This window comes from Ambystoma mexicanum, chromosome 2q (genome assembly GCF_040938575.1).
Source record: "Ambystoma mexicanum isolate Mex_15411 chromosome 2q, UKY_AmexF1_1, whole genome shotgun sequence".
NCBI lineage: Eukaryota > Metazoa > Chordata > Amphibia > Caudata > Ambystomatidae > Ambystoma > Ambystoma mexicanum.
This window is the reverse complement of record NC_090924.1, coordinates 197036146-197052147: the sequence shown is the minus strand read 5'-3', so window position 1 is coordinate 197052147 and position 16002 is coordinate 197036146. Positions and strand designations below refer to the sequence as shown.

The 16002-nt window shown below is 43.9% G+C and overlaps 1 protein-coding gene across 1 annotated transcript in view; it reads left to right on the top strand.

The window, feature by feature from the left end:
- NDE1 (nudE neurodevelopment protein 1) overlaps positions 1–15165 on the top strand; it is a 225811-nt gene extending 210646 nt beyond the window's left edge. Inside the window, exon 9 of the mRNA XM_069647124.1 lies at positions 8266–15165. Within this exon, the coding sequence (XP_069503225.1) occupies positions 8266–8359 (94 nt within the window). The 3' untranslated portion in view covers positions 8360–15165. The remainder of the gene's footprint in view (positions 1–8265) is intronic.
- The last annotated feature ends 837 nt before the right edge of the window (positions 15166–16002 follow it).

Sequence of the window (16002 nt, the reverse complement as noted above, 5' to 3'; positions counted from 1 at the left end):
CCAGGAGGTTGCAGCGGGCTTCTCGTCATGATTTCTTCTTTGGACGTTTCTTCCAGTGGTCAACTCTGACTGTGTAGTCCCAAGAACCTCACCTTCTAAGCTTGTTCTCATTCATTCATAGCCCTAGGCTGTCAATCACACAGCAGGGTGGCTGTCCTTGCCGGACAGCCAGACGGCCAATCGGGACTGGTTTCGTGAGACAAAAGGACAGGGGAGTTTCGGGACCCTCCCTGTCCTTCCTTCCAGACACACTGGAGCCAGGGGCAGGCTTCCGGGCTGAAACCTGCCAAAGGCAAAGCACACAGACGGCTCAAACATGTCTCAACTTAGAGTACAACCCAAGAAAGACCTCACAAACAGAAAATGGCATAAAAAGATGATGGGGCCATTTTGACAAAATGCACACTGGTAGTAAAAAGTAAACCACTGCTACCAGCCTTTTAAAGTAGTGAGGGTAACAAAAATGTTACATGAGAAAGTAGGATAAGGGGCTACTGGGTAGCTCCCCAGCACTCCACATAAGATGGCCTGTGCTGGACCTACAAAGTAAAAAGGTAAGTAAGCTAAATTTCAGCTTACATTTCTTGGGGACAGTAGTTTACCCAAGACAAGGTATTTAACCTTAGGGGAAATCCAAGGGACTTCTCAGTGAGACTGCACTGAGGTGCTGTGTGTCACCATACAAAAAGTAGATGCCTGTGTTTGCCAGATTCCAAAAAACAGTAAAAACACATAATCCAAATGAGGTCAAAACACATGAGAGGGTGAGAAAAAGGTCTCACTCACTCAACGTTAAAATTAAAAAGTCCAGCAAAAGAGCTGGGGGTCTCTAAGATGGGAGAAATTCAGCACTAAAATAAAAATTCCCCCTAACACAGGACAGCCACCCTGCTGTGCGATTGACAGCCTAGGCTCTGCATGAATGGGAGAAATCTGCTTAAAAGGCAAGGGGTTTGGGACTACAGGCAGAGTCGACCACTGGGAGAAACGCCTGACAAAAACGTGAACGAAGCTTCCTGCAACCTCCTGGACCTTTGAATTGCCCGTAGAAGCCCTGCTGCTGTGCTGAACTTTTTCACCTCGATGTTGAAGCTCCTCCGGAATGACTTCTCCCCTGGGGTAATTGGGACCAAATAACCCAGAGACGAACTCCACTGAACAACCTTCCCTGACTAGATGTGCTTCTTAGTTGCTGTAAGAGCCCAATGCCAAGGGTTGATGATCTGTAGTTGAGTGCAACGGCTGTCTCGGAACGAATCTGGCTAGAAGCTCCACGAGACTCCTAAGGACCATCCCGAAGCAGGACCTCCAGATTCAGAGTCCTCCCTCCCCGAGGGAGCAAAGAGTCTAACCGGTATCCAAGATCTGTCATAGTGCTGTTTGCTAAACGCTGAAACCGCGAAGTGCTGCTGAACCGAAAAGAGCCTGTAGCTGCCGATGACCTCCCAAGTATTGCCGCAGGAGCCCTCCAGACGTCCTCCCTCTCGTCCCCACGACTGAGGCTCAGGAACAACTAGACTTGGACTACTCTTTATTCCTTGGAAAGGAATAAAGAGTAGGCCTGGGAAAGGCTTATCTAGATTTCATTGGAAGATTTAGTTGTCCTTACATTTACTGAGAAACTGTCTAGCCTGTTTTCCTTCCCGTTCTGCAACCTCCAGAATCTGCAAAGTATAACTAGTGTGCTATATAAATGCCATTACTGTCCTTTTGATTGAAGTCACCTCAGGGTGTAGGAATTGTGTAGGAAGCATATCCAAAGATTCGCCAGCATGAGGTCTGCCATGGATTCACATGCTCATGAATATTCCCTGTCAGGCTGGGAATCCTTGGTAAAAGAAAAAAAGTTTCACTTTCACTGAAACTGTCTTTCTCCTATAAACCAATCGCTGTGCTCTGGGTCATATTGCCCCCAACCAATGACCACCCTCTCACTAAGCCCTCCTCTGGCAGCCATCTTCATATTTTTACAGCATGTTCAAGTGTTGGGAGTCCTTGTGTTTTGCTCCAAGCTTGTCTACATTTTTGTGCTTTTTCGGTAAAATAAAGTTTCTATTTTTGTCAAATATAGACAGTGTGCTCTTCGTTCCTTGACCGGCAAATGGGGATCCGTTTGTCGGCATCTTTCAATGCCCCTCAAGGGCGAGGATCATCGAGAGTTTCATCGATGTTTCTAGAAACCCATTGGGCCTACACTGTACTCTGGACCATGTTGGAGGAGAAAGAGGGAGGCTCCCTCTTCGAGCTCTGCTCCAGCTTCGGATTGAGGAACGTGTTTGTGGAGGACACACACTCACAGTGCCTCTACAGTCTCCATCCAGACCACAGGTAAGCGGATTGTGAAATCTGCCTTGGGTTTTGAAAAGCGCAGTGTCAAGGATCGTTACAGTAGGTTGGCGGCGTGGGTCAACGCCAAGGCCTCTACCCCATGCAACAAGTGGGAGCATGCCTCACGCAGGACCGGCCGGTCTGAGGAACGTGCTTCTAAGTCCTTTGAGGACGCTCCATCCATGGGAGCCAAGGCCAAGCGCTGCAAGGCCGTTTCCTTTGGGGCTGCCGCGCAAGTAGGTTCCGCGACAGACATGGCGTGTTCATCTTCGCCATCTACCTCCAGCTCCAGTCATCGCTCAAGCTCCTCCTCGAAGAGGAAATCGGCTAACCCAGGGAAGCTGCGGGAGAAGCCAGAGAAGACAGAAGGTGCGGGGAAAGGTATGTGACCAGCTGCCGAAGGTCCAGGTGGTGCAGACGAATCCAGGGTTCCGACAGATGGGGACCGGTGTCTATGTCTGTTGTTGTGGCAGGTTGAAGGCCACCAACCTCTTTGGTAAAGCCATCGACGAATTGATGCAGGAGATTAAGACTGACATGGGGACGGCCCGTGCCCTGGGCACTCTTCAGCAGCATTGTCCATCCTTTCGTGCCTCTGGCGGTAAATCGGGCAGATCTTCGAAAGGGTTCGGTGGAGAGTCCTCGTACCGTCATCCCTCCCTGTCCACGACCCAAGAGGCGTACAGGGGATGCTCCAAGGCTTTCGGTGGAGGTGGCATGCAGGCCCTGAAGCAAGATTGACCCGGCCAGGACGTCGGGTCCCCACACATGCTCTCCGATGGGAGGCTGGCTGGTGGGCTTCATCAGTGAGTGGGTAAAGATCTCCACTGACCAATGGGTGATGGACACTCGCCCACGGACACAGTCTAGAGTTCCATTAGAAGTGTCCGTGGATACCACCGGTGGACCGGCATGAGCAGCACATCCCTGAGCTCCTGCAGGAAGTACGGGCCATGCTAAAAAAAAAGGGGGGGGGGCGGTAGAGTTTTTTTCCAAAGCGACTTGGGTGCTCCGGAGTCTACTCAAGATACTTCTTGATAAAGAAGACCGGGGCTGGAGGCCCATTGTAGACCTGTGGCGCGTCAACAAATACCTCAAACTCCAAAAATTGAGGATGGTTAAGTTGCAGCACGTGCTGTTCCAACTGGAGGAAGGAGACTTCTTCTTGTCGCTGGATCTAGAGGGCGCATACTTCGACGTCCCCATTCACAAGAAGATTCGGAAGTTCCTGTGCTTCTTGGTACATGGAAGACACTACCAGTTCAAGGCCCTTCCCTTCGGACTGAAGTCGGCGCCCAGGGTGTTCACGAAGTGCCTGACGCCAGTGGCGGCCCATATGTGTCTACAAGGGATACATGTGTACCCGTACCTCGACGACTGGCTCATCTGCGCCATGTCCAGGCAAGTAGCCGTTGAACACACAGAGAGGACTGTCGGGCTGCTGACGGATCTGGGGTTCTCACTCAACTTTCCAAAATCCTGCTTGATACTATTGCAGAACATGCTGTGCCTGGGGGCCAAGCTCAACACGGTCTCCTGCCTGGCGGCCCCCTCGGTAGCAAGGATAGCAGCCATGCTGGGCAAGGTGCAACAGCGGTTGGCACTGAAGACCGTCATGCATGAAACGGACCATCAAGTCACTGCTCGGCATGATGTCATTGTGCATTTACCTAATCTGGCTCTGCAGGTTGCGGAAGCGACCCCTTTGGGAATTCCTGGACGTGCGGTGGATACAGGGGTCCGGAAGGTTTGCAGAAAAGACTGTTCTCAATGAGGTACGTCGAGCGATAAGGTGGTGGGGCGTGCGCTCCAGCATTACCAGGGGCATGGATTTCCAGAGGCCCCCCCATACCAGGAGACTGTCACCGCAGATGCTTCCATGGAGGGCTGAGGAGCCCACACCGGACATCTCCATGCCACAGGCCTGTGGCTACCGGAGGAGAGCGATCTCCACACCAATATCCTGGAGCTGCAGGCAGTTTTCTGGGACCTCAAGTCATTCCTTCCATTCCTCAAGGGCAAGGTGGTGAGGGTCTTCACAGACAATACCACTAGAATGTTCCACATCAGGAAGCAGGGAGAGAGGGGGTACCAGATCCTCGGTGCTCTCCAGAGAGGTGCAAGACTTGTGGCACTGGGCTGTCGCCCTGGGGATGTTCGTCATTCCTTTTTACCTGGCGGGAGTCGAGAACACCCATCGTAGACTCCCTCAGCAGGGAGCTGCGTTCTTGCCGCGAGTGGGAACTTCGGCAGGATCAAGTGGACAGCCTCTTCCCAAAATGGGGCAGACCCAAGATTGCTCTCTTTACAACTTGAAGAGGAAGTGCCAAGCACCATCCCCACTCCAGCCGCCCCTTTGAAGTACCAGGAACATTCACGCCAAAATATGTGACGTATGGAGAAGAGATAAACCAGCAGAGAGCCGCAGTTGGGCTTAGCCCAGTGCCTATCAGAGTAACAGCACCTATTGAAGTACCGACACCTAAGAAAACCTGGACAGTAAGATACCCATTGAGAAGACCATATCTACAGGCAAGACAAAAGGGCGTTTGTCGGAATGTAATACCCGAAGAAGCCAAGAAGATAATAAAGGAAGATGAATGGTGATGTCATAAGAAATTAGACTGAGGCACATATAGAAGATATAATGACCTGAGAATACTGACAGACGAAATACCATGGATAAGTGACATCTTGAGCATAAGGTGAAACGGTTGATTTCAAGATGAAGACACTTATGCCATATGCACGATGAAGATATTAAGTTACTTTAAACGTGTACAGATGCAAAAAACCGCAAGAAGCAATGAAATTGTGAAGCTTGCTTATGCTTAGTAGTAAATTAGATTGCGGCAAGCACCAACTATACATATATCTACCTCAAAAGCACTTTATAGATGAGTGAAAATCCACTATGCACATGATCAGAATTGAACAAAGGTTACTAAATGTCTCAAGAGGAGACTGCTGCAGCAAACAAATCGAGAATTAAGACAGAAAGAAACACAACTGAAGGTAACCATGCCAAGAAGACAAAGTTGTATCGGGCTGGAATAGGCCAACAATGGATACAATTTAAGAGAAAAAGAAGAGTATCCTGTTCAGAAAGGTCTAGATAAGCCACAGATGTTAGAAGACTGAATTAAATCAAATACACAAAATTGCATGAAGAGGAGGTTGATTTCACAGTGTCCTACTCATGTGACAAGGCAGGCAGAAAGGGATGCGACTTTCACAAATACACATTGAGCCCTACCATACCCATACTCCTTAACTTTCTCAGAACAAGAAGCAGACCGGAGCCCAAACTACAAAGCAGTAATTGACACATGACCACTGAGGTGATGAATGACTAACATAATTGTAGGGAAGCTGGGGTGCAGACAAACTCTCTGCTCCTGGCTGGTTATGCTGCATGCTGCGAAGCGCAAGTGGAAAAGTATGAGTGGGGTTGATGTCAACCCAATCATAGTGGACCGTGTAATCTAGTGTCCTATATTAAGTAGGACCAATGAGACGTCGTATTTTTATTGATGTTTACAATGGCCATTTTCGAGGAAGGACTTAGTTGCCCCACCTGACATTGATTATGCAATCCCCTCTCCCTGTTACCATATACAGATATAGTACCTATGTTAACGTTACCTTCCTATAACCAATCACGTTGCATGTTAGGTTTTTAAGATTACGCGTCAATGAGGAGTTTTTGGTATAAATATTGTGTTTTTTCTGAAATTAATTGGAGTTTAAGCGAGAAGGAAGATCGAGCGGTTGCTGATGTTCATTGAACTCCCCGTTTTTTGTACTTGTCATTAAACAGACTCCCTTTGCCAAACTATTGAGTTGTCATTATTATTTGGTGCAAGAGTATGAATCTGAATCCCCATCTATCTCGAGGGTGCTGCTCCTCATCTTAAAGGGCTGTTTGGAGACCCCCCAGTCTTATGGGCCAGCTGGGGCCCATCCAGTTCAGACTGTGACGAATTCCAAATGCCAGAGATTCGCCAGCAGGTCCATCAGCCGAGGAGCATGGGGGGGACGCGTTTTCCTTCCTGTGGGTAGGCATGTTCCTGTATGCGTTTCCCCCGTTGCCTCTCCTGCTGTGAGTCATCAATCAACTCAAACTGTGCCGATGCAGGATGATTCTCGTCGCCCCCGCCATGGCCGCAGCAGATTTGGTACCCGGATCTTCTCAGCATGTCAGCGTCGCCACCGGTCAAGCTGGTGGTGGTTGTGGATCTGTTCCCCAGAGAAGTAGGGGCAGTCCTACATCAGGACCCAGGATCACTGAACCTGAAGGGTTGGCTCCTGCAGTCTTAAAGTTTGGAGGGTACGAGCTGCCGGCAGACTGCAGGGAGGTCCTTGCTAGGGCCAGAGCGTCATCGACTCTGAATTGCTGCGGGCACAATATGAAACGCTTCTCGATGTGGTGCCGAATGCAGAAGATCAACCCTCTGAGGGTCACGGCCCTGCAGATTCTTCCGTACTTGTTGTCCTTGGCCAAGGTGGGGCTGGCGCACACCTCCATCTTGGTGCATCTGTCAGCAATCTTCCGGTACACCAGGTCTATCTCAAGAGGGGTAAATGTGAGCTGTACAAATGAAATCCATAAATACAAGTAACTTACACTCAAGGCTGCTGTTATAAATTGTTATTTATTTAACATCAATTTTTAAATAAGCATTCTTTAAAAAGGCAATTCGTTGTAACCATGTAAATATACTTTAAAATCACTTTTCAGAATCACAAGCAGTGCTACGCAACCTGTTCGCTTGAAGGTGAGCTTGTACTGGAGGTAAGAGTATTTGAGTATTTGCTTCCGTTGAGCCTTGTCACCTCCAGTGGTTGTGTATGGTTGTACTGCTATGTATTCTTTATTCATAAGTATGTTAATCCATGCCAGATCCCATGCTGGAGAAGGAACAAGTTACTTACCTGTAACTAATGTTCTCCAGCATGGGTCTGACATGGATTCACATGCAAAACCCTCCCTCCATACACCCCCCCTGCCCCTCTTCTTGGTCCTACTGCCACTTTATGTGCTACCAAATCTGAAGATGGCCACCAGAGAATGGGCTTAGGGAGAGGGTAGTCATTGGCTGAGGGCAGTATGACACGAGCTTAGTGATTGGTTTATAGGAGAAAGACAGTTTGTAGGTGAAAGTGAAACAGTTTTTTCTTTTACCGAGCATTCCTGGCCTGGCGACTGGGAATATTCATGAGCATGTGAATCCATGCCAAACCCATGCTGGAGAACAATAGTTACGGTAAGTAACTTGTTCCTTATCCACTAACTTGTGATTTTAAAGTATTTTTACATGGTTACAACAAATTGCCTTTTTAAAGAATACTTATTTAAAAATTGATGTTAAATAAATAACAATTTATAACAGAAACCTTGAGTGTAAATTGCTTGTATTTACGGATTTCATTTGTACAGTCCACATTTACCCCTCTTGAGATAGGCCTGGCTGCTCAGTCTCACTACCACCTTGTGTACCAACTTATTGTGCTCTGAAACACTTGTGTATGAGCACGATACAAATATCATATTATATGCAGTACAGACCTATACAAAAAGGTGAGTTACCTAATATCAAGCAGATAAGTGTTGTGTAGTCTCACACTGTGTGACTGCACCAGTTATTACCTAACATTTAGTCAAAGCAACAAGTTCTGGCGTTGACACAGGTCAGGAAGATTTATCATTGATATGAAAATCTTACCTAACATCTACATGTTTTCTAGCTTGAAAAAAAACAATTAAATTGCACCGCCAGATTAGACCAGCTGTAAAAATACTATTACAGGGAAGGGATTTTCTCATTTTGTTTTTTACATGTTTTGTCTATTGCCACTCTTGATGCCTAGAATATTTATTTGATTGTACCTTTAGTTGAAACATGTTCTTCATAATGTTTTTATTTTTGTTCACAGGCTAGCAAAACGGCTGGAGTTTGGATCAGTCTCTTCAAATATTCCTACTCAAATCATGCCTTCATCACATGGTGTTGTCAAGATGCTGCTTTAGAAATTATTGCGCCTTGGACTTGACATTTTTAAGGCTATGTTCATATATGCTTGAGCTGGGATCTCGCAACATGGGAAGAACACACCTTAGTTTAGATCTTTGTTTTGTTAGGAAAGGTGTGGTGCCAGGCGGGCTTTTTAAAATCCGTTTGTATCCTGCCCATCATCACAGAACGTTCTTTTAATTTTCTGTTATGGACTAAAAACACATTTAAAAAAAAATATTGTTGTTCCCCCCTCAATAGCCTAATTTTTACATTTCTTTTTACATATGAAGGGTCGGCCATCATGCAGCAATTTCTGATGCAAGCTGATTTATTTTTTTGCATTTAATTGAAAACCTTCTTTCTGCCCAAGAACTAGTTAATGGTGCTGCTATCGGATTTGAAACATTGCTTATTTTTCACCACAACAGTTCCCAGCTCTTGTCAGTGCAATATCTTTCACTTCCAAAGGCTGAAACTACTGTCACATTATATTAGATGTGGACACCAGCTCACTGCTGTGACCAGAAAAGTTCAAAGTTCATGGATTTCTCGATGCACTTAAGAAGAAATTCTGCAAAATCAACAATATAAGGGCTGCAGAAACTGTATAGATGGGAGCGCCTGGATTTCTCTGGCTCTGCTTCTCCTTGAAAGGAAGAACCTGCGGATCATCAAGTGATGCCTCATGAATTTTATTCATTGGTGTTGTCTTAGCTTCCATGTGCTGGTTTCTTTGTGCCTTTTTAGTTTATGGCTCCTGTTGAGTCACCTAGTGCCTGCTGCAGTCTGCACCCCTAAAAACTGTTCCAGTGGTAGCAATCAATTTCTTATTATATCTTGGCAATGTCTGGTTCATCATATTGGGCCTTGTGTGTAATAGTGGCTCAGCTTGTTAGTTTGCTCTTCTCTAGTGTGCCTGCTCTGGTCTTCCAATGCTGAGCTTCTATTCTACCTGCAAGTGTAAAGGTAGAAACCATTTTGCACTGTTCTTCTTTACTACATGATCCCCACCCCATGTTTGTTTATTGGCCAGCCAGCAAATGTAAGATCAATTGGACATTTCTGTACTTGGAAATGCAAGTTCAATAAGAGATTAACTTACTGAGCCAATAGAGTATGTAGTAGTTGTCATGTATATAGCGCCTGTTCCCATTTGTATGGCTGCAAAACGCTTTGTGGTAGTAATGCCCTCTGGAACCAAAGTCCAGGTATGGGAAGAATTCTCAGAGAAGGCTTAAAGTGCATGTGTTCAGTTGGCCAAGATTAGGAATTGGGTTGCTTACTGGTGCCTAACCAGCCCACCTAGGAGGTCAGGCATGAGGATGGGTGCTGAAGGAGGTCATGACAGCACACTAGTGCAAGAGATTATATGTGACAAGCTAGACTGAAAATTGACGTACGTTGTTGCTGTATTCTTATGGTAGAGGTGTTCAGGCAAGTCTGGTGTTTTGGTTGATGCTGTTACGTGTCCAGCTAGACCAAGTTTGTCATCGTCGTAACTGCATTCTAAAGTGTGTGGATGGATAGCCGTGCCTGTGACTGATGTCCACCAGAGTGGTGTGTTTATGCATGCCTTAGATGGAGCTCATCTTTGATGTCACTGTGTCATCCCGTCATTTGTGGAGGAGAGGGGGAGGAGGTGGTGGTTGCAGAACCCCGACTACCCTTGTAAACACATGAGGGTAGTCTGTCCATAGTGCCTAGAAGTCTACTTAGCGCAATAGACTGACTGTCCTAGGACATCTAGGCGAGACAGACATGCTATCGTAGGATCTATGATAGTAGGATTCTCTATAAAGGTAACCTGCCTATTGCTTTTAGTCTTACTAAATATGTTCCAAGTTCTATAAACATTAACAGGAATCTACTAAATGCGATCTCAAGGATATCGGCATATAACCACTGAGCATTACAATGGTTCACTTGCGGATCTAGAAGTGCAGTAGAGGGTTACCAACATCTATCTTCAAGCATAATGGGTGGTCTAGTATTATAAGGTGCAACACAAGATTTCCACTCCCAGATCCATCTTATGCAATACAATGCAGGCCTTCAAAGTTCGAGTGTACTAGGTGTGCTAAATGTACTTAATTTCTTCTAAATGCAGTGCATGTGCTGACCTTCACAATTTTTTAAGAGCAGTACAGGTGTTAATTTTACTTACTTTATATATTGGTCACCATGGAAAGGGCTTTTCATTTACAGGTAAGTGTGCTCGTCATTTTGTTTTTGCTGCTATTAAGGTATGTTGTGGAACTCTGGCGGTCCTTGTCTTTCAGTTAGTGGTTTTTTAAAACGTGTTAATGTTGTAATTTTAAAGCCGTTATCTACGATTCCCTTTTTGTTATTCTGGAAAGTCCATAGTTTCTTCTAATTCAGAAATGCTCTTTTAAGCCATGCCCACTCTGGAATAGATGATTATTGTAACACTTCACTGTCTGCAGGAATTATTTTTAACTTTTTTTTTTACTCTCCTTGAGACATTTTAGGTTCTTGGAAAGGCAATGTTTCTAAAAGTAATCTGTATTTATTGGCTTTCATCTTAAATTGCAAATATGGAATGGCTGATGTCACTGGAAATCCATGTCTGTATAATCTTTACCGTGGCTCCTTTAATCACCTTTTGGTTTGGTGCACACTTTCAGTACTAAGGTGCATTATAAGTTAATTCCTACCCCTTTTTTTTAAAGTTGTATCTGTTAGAATAGTTGCTGTCTGTGAGTTGGGAGGAAACCGAAGCATTGTTTTAATCCAATGTTAGAAAAGGTGCTCCAGAACAGCAGCATTCCAAGTTTCGTGTGCCAGCTTTTATTGTGTGAAGTGATACAAGGCCCAGATTGTTACACTTGTTGGCAGACAAGCCAAGGAAGGAAATGAGCATGGAAATGGAATTACTTAAATATCAACCTACACAAATTGTATGTTCACTAAAAACCAGTTATCACCTTTCTCAAGAAACCCTCATTCATGTGTGTGTTTCTTTAGAACTTAGCTGAGGCACACGAGCATCTGGAGCAGGAACACAGTTTACTTTCCCCAATTGAGTCGCCATACTTTAAACCAATAACCTCTTATAAAAGCAACTTCCTTGTAAATGTTCTGTAATCCACAATGTTCAAGCCAGCTTTTTTACATTTTATTTTACACCTTTGCCTGCATGACAGTCTCCTCTGCCAGTGCCTATTATTACAAATCCTACTTTGTTCCATGTTCTGTATTGAGCGCCTCAACTCGTAATGTCAAGCATGGAGCTGCCATCTCTTGTAGCCGGAATAATGGTTGTTGGCACTGGCGTTAAGCCCCCATTTCAAGGACTGGAACAGGGGGTAAGGGGGTTACTTCCAAGTGCCCACTTTGCTATGTTTGGCCAAGCGTCTCACAGCTTGTCACTAGAGGATTCATATGTGCATCACCCAGTCCTTTTTGCTGTTTTCTGATACAACAACTAATGTGAGAACCAGAACCAGCTCTTTTGGGGAAGGTTCATGTCCACGTTAGTGCCTTAGAAATAAAGAACTGGAAGTCCTCTATCCACTCTTGAAGTTCAACTTGCTGCTGCTTTATAGAAAATGGAGGTGTGTTGTGCAGAAACCACCCATCGGCTACAATGGAGCATAGAATTGCACGTGTTGTCTGCTGTTGGCAGTGTATGTTCTTGCAGTAATGTGGCAGCGCTCCCACTTCTTGGTGTTACAAAAGACAACGTAATTGGTATTGTTGGTGTAATGTAGTGAATTCAAGAAACACAATTGTAGTTTCTAATGAAGTTAGTTGGCACGCTTGGGTTGGCAGTAAATGTGTTTTGTTGTACTGCACACTCTGCAAACTGAACCATGCTTGGCAGATGGAGCTGTGGCACATTTGCCTGTTCGTTCTACTAACTGATCTAGAAATGTGGTATTTTATGTTTAAAATGGTATTTTAAAATGTAGTTGGTAGATCGGTATTTCTGTGGGGTTCTTACTCGCCATGATACAAAGTGTGGTTGCATTACCTATGCAAGATCTGTCTGTATGCACATTGAATGTATTGCAAGCTTTGAATGTGCAAATCGATGCCATTCTGCTGGAAAGTCTGAAAAGGGCACAGTCCTAGACCCTTTAAATAATGCAATGTGAAATCCCATAAATCTGTCTCGCTAGGAAAAGAAGAGTCTCGAACTGTTTCCTCAACCCTCTGTAAGCATATTTCTTTGGTCGTACTATGGGACGATAAGGATGTGCTTTTAGAAAACCAGGGTAATGCATTCGCTGTAATGGACGCTAACTTGGACTGCCGATTTATTCCTAATCAAATTGAGGTGTGCACAAAGCAAAGTGCTATGAAAAGGCACATTTGGTCTTGGTATACATATTCTGTCACTAGATGTATTCATCTTCACTGCTGTCAGATCTAGGGCAATATTATTAGGGCCTAAAAGTGCATGTATACCTTATACCGGGTCAATATGGTTTAATGTCCCAAGATAAAGAACAAAGTATTGCTTTCCTTGGGTAAAAGAAAAGGTAATTCCACACAAAAGAGCTTCTTTATGGTTGTGATTATTTTTGTGTCCCTGGCATTGTTTGTAAGAGTGCTGCCTTTCCTTCAGAAATATGTATGCTCCATTTCAGACTTCAATAGAGTATTACCGTTATTACACAAAGCGAATGGCACCTTTTGGAAGGTGTGAAGACCATCCTCCTGGATGTATTTGCGAGGCTTGTTTCCTTTTATAGCAGTCGTGGCTGGTCACGGGGATCTGATTGAGGGCTAGAAGACTGCATAATGTCTGCAACAGTACCCTCACCAGCCACAGTGATCGCTGCTGTTTGAGGCACTGTTCATGGCAAGTTTTTGGAGGGTGGAAACCAGAATGCTTTAGAACATTTCCAAAGCATGTCACTTTTCTGTGTAGTATTGCATTCTTCCATAAACAAAATGTTCCCTGTAGGTGTGTTCAGAGTTAAAAACATTCCCTTGTGCAGTTATTCTTGTGCTTAAATGGAACACGTATCCAGCATTAAACGTCACTGGATGCTGATAGCAGTCTAGATTGTCAGTGAAAGTGATTGTGTAAGGAAGAGTCACATTGGTGTGTCATGTGTCTTGGGACTTGGCTGTGCCCCAGCTGTGAACATATTGGCTCAATTTCTGAGGACTTTGCTTACCTCCAGGACTGACTTGTCTTCCCAACTGACTCCCCTTGCCAATGATCTGTAGAGCTGGAAGCTTTGCATTCACAGCGCCCTCTAGAATAATTTAGTTTTTGGTGCATATTTTGGAATGGAAGGTTCTTGTACACAGTTAAACTTAATGTTTAAACGTTTATTTTAATCCTCCAGGGCATAAATTGTTGCAGTTTTTACAAATCAGGTTTCTTCATCTGAATTGATGTCAAACCTATGTCGACTGAGTATGATCTAAAATCAAATTGTCTGATCTAAAAGGTTTGCATCATTTGAGGCTACTGCTTAAAGGGCATCTCTAATTTAATAGAAAGAGGTGACATTTATAGAAAGTGGCCTTCAAACTGTACCATGCTGTTGTATCTTATGAGAAAGTGTAGATTGCACATCTAGCAATGCCACAAGAGTGGCTCTTGGGTAAGCATTCAAGGGAAGAGCACACTGTGGCCTTTTCGGCATGTTTTCAGAATAGCTTTTGCAGGTACCTAAGTGAATGAAATGGCAAAAGGGGCTAAATTCTGCAGTTAAACAAATAATGTAGATGGACACTTACCTGCATTTACAAATGACATGTCTTTGAACGTATTTGATATTATGTGAGTTTCGTTTTTTTTTTAATAAAGATTGTATTTAATGAATTACAATACAATTTAACTGATGCAAAGATTAAATGTTTTTATATGAACGGTCCAACTGCATTACTGTAAAAGCACAACAGATGCAAATCTTTCCATTAGTGGGTCAATGTTCTACAAAGATAACGTAATTTGTGGGCATTTGTGTGTTAATGTATTATTGGTGCACAATGACAAGAACTAAAAATTGTCCTTTTTTGCATAGTTTTAATTTGGTTGTTTAAACTAATTGGACTGTTGGTAATGGCTTAATGATTATACTTGAGCGTTAATGGGTTGATGTTCTTATTTCTAATGACATTCTTTTTTTAATTTAATGCATTAGTTAAATTACATACAACTTTGAGCATATTTACAAACTAAAGTTGTATGTAATTAAACTAATGCATTAAATAAAATGACATTCTTCAGTAGTTTACTTGTTCTTGGGAAGACACTGGAAGCCATGTTTAGCATTGTGAGTAGGTTGTTGAATAACATCACTTGTTAACATTCAACATCGAATGAAAAATTTAAATGACTATTAGAAATTCTCTCACTCCTAATGAATAAGCTAAAATCATGTGTCTGCCTTCAGCAAATACGTACTCAACCATTTATGTGACTAATGCTTTAATATATACATTAGATTGTCAATTAAGCACATATTATAAGCAACTACTGCAGCAATAAAATCTTAAATTGGGCATGTTAAAGTCCCTCAACATCTGGCTGTATTGTGTCCAGTGACATAATTTGTTGACATAAGTTTATTTCAGCAAAACGTTGTGTCAGTGTACAAAAAATACAAGTTGAGATCCTTTTTTAGTATGATTATTTCGGTTTTCATAGATTCATTGATTTGAAATGAGTTATTCTATTTTCTACTACATGTATGTTTCCGCAGACATGTTAATGGTGTGCCACTTTCCCTGGCACTATGCTTTCAGTTTAGGAAGTAACCACAGTTTCATTTTTCTTTGTATAAATGCTTAGTGACTGGTAACCAGTGAACTGAATAAAGTTATTTTAAATGTCTGTACTATTCTGTTTAATGTAAGATGTTTATATATTCTACTGTTTGTAAGCAATCACAATGTATAGCTCAGTAATTGCAACACTAAATTATTATAATTGTTTCAAAATCTGATTCTGTAAGTGGCATCCTCGAGCCCAACACTCAAGGTCAGACTAGCACACCATGCCTTGGGGTCTTCTATTGTTTAGCCACTGCAAAACGCACTCTCTCATTTTAATTTGAGCCACCTGATAACTGAACTCAGAGTGTGAAAATGAGTTCTCTTTGGCACGATGAAAAACCCCTTGCTGCCCTTTGGGAGGCATATGTTACCTACTGGTATTGGCATTTGTGCAACAACTGATGAGATCTTAAAAATCTCTTCTCGTACATTTAGGTAAGTGTGTTTGAATGGGAAGAAGAACTGGGACGGTAGCCCCTCAATCGCAACAGAGTTAGATGGGCAAACTCAGAAGACAGAAAAACAGCAAGGAACTTTGCTGGGCAGTGTTTCAAATAATTCATAAAAGGGAACGGAAGAAACCACATACTCCTACGTCCCGTCCCCATTCCTCCATACTTGTGGGACATCTCTCCGTCCTGTGGGACGGGACCGGAGCACTTTGTAAAAAGCATCCACATTTTTCCAAAAATGTGTCCTTCCTCTCTTTCCTGCGCGTGGCCCGGCACGCGCCCGTAACCCCGCCCACCTTGGCTCCGCCCTGCGCATCGCCCCTCAGTCCTTTTCTCCGCTCGATCATGGCCGGACGCACTTGCATCCTCGGAAGATTTTCTTCCCTGTTTTCCTCTCTGGCTCTCGCTAGCGTTCGTCTTCTAGTCTATGTCTTTTAAATCAG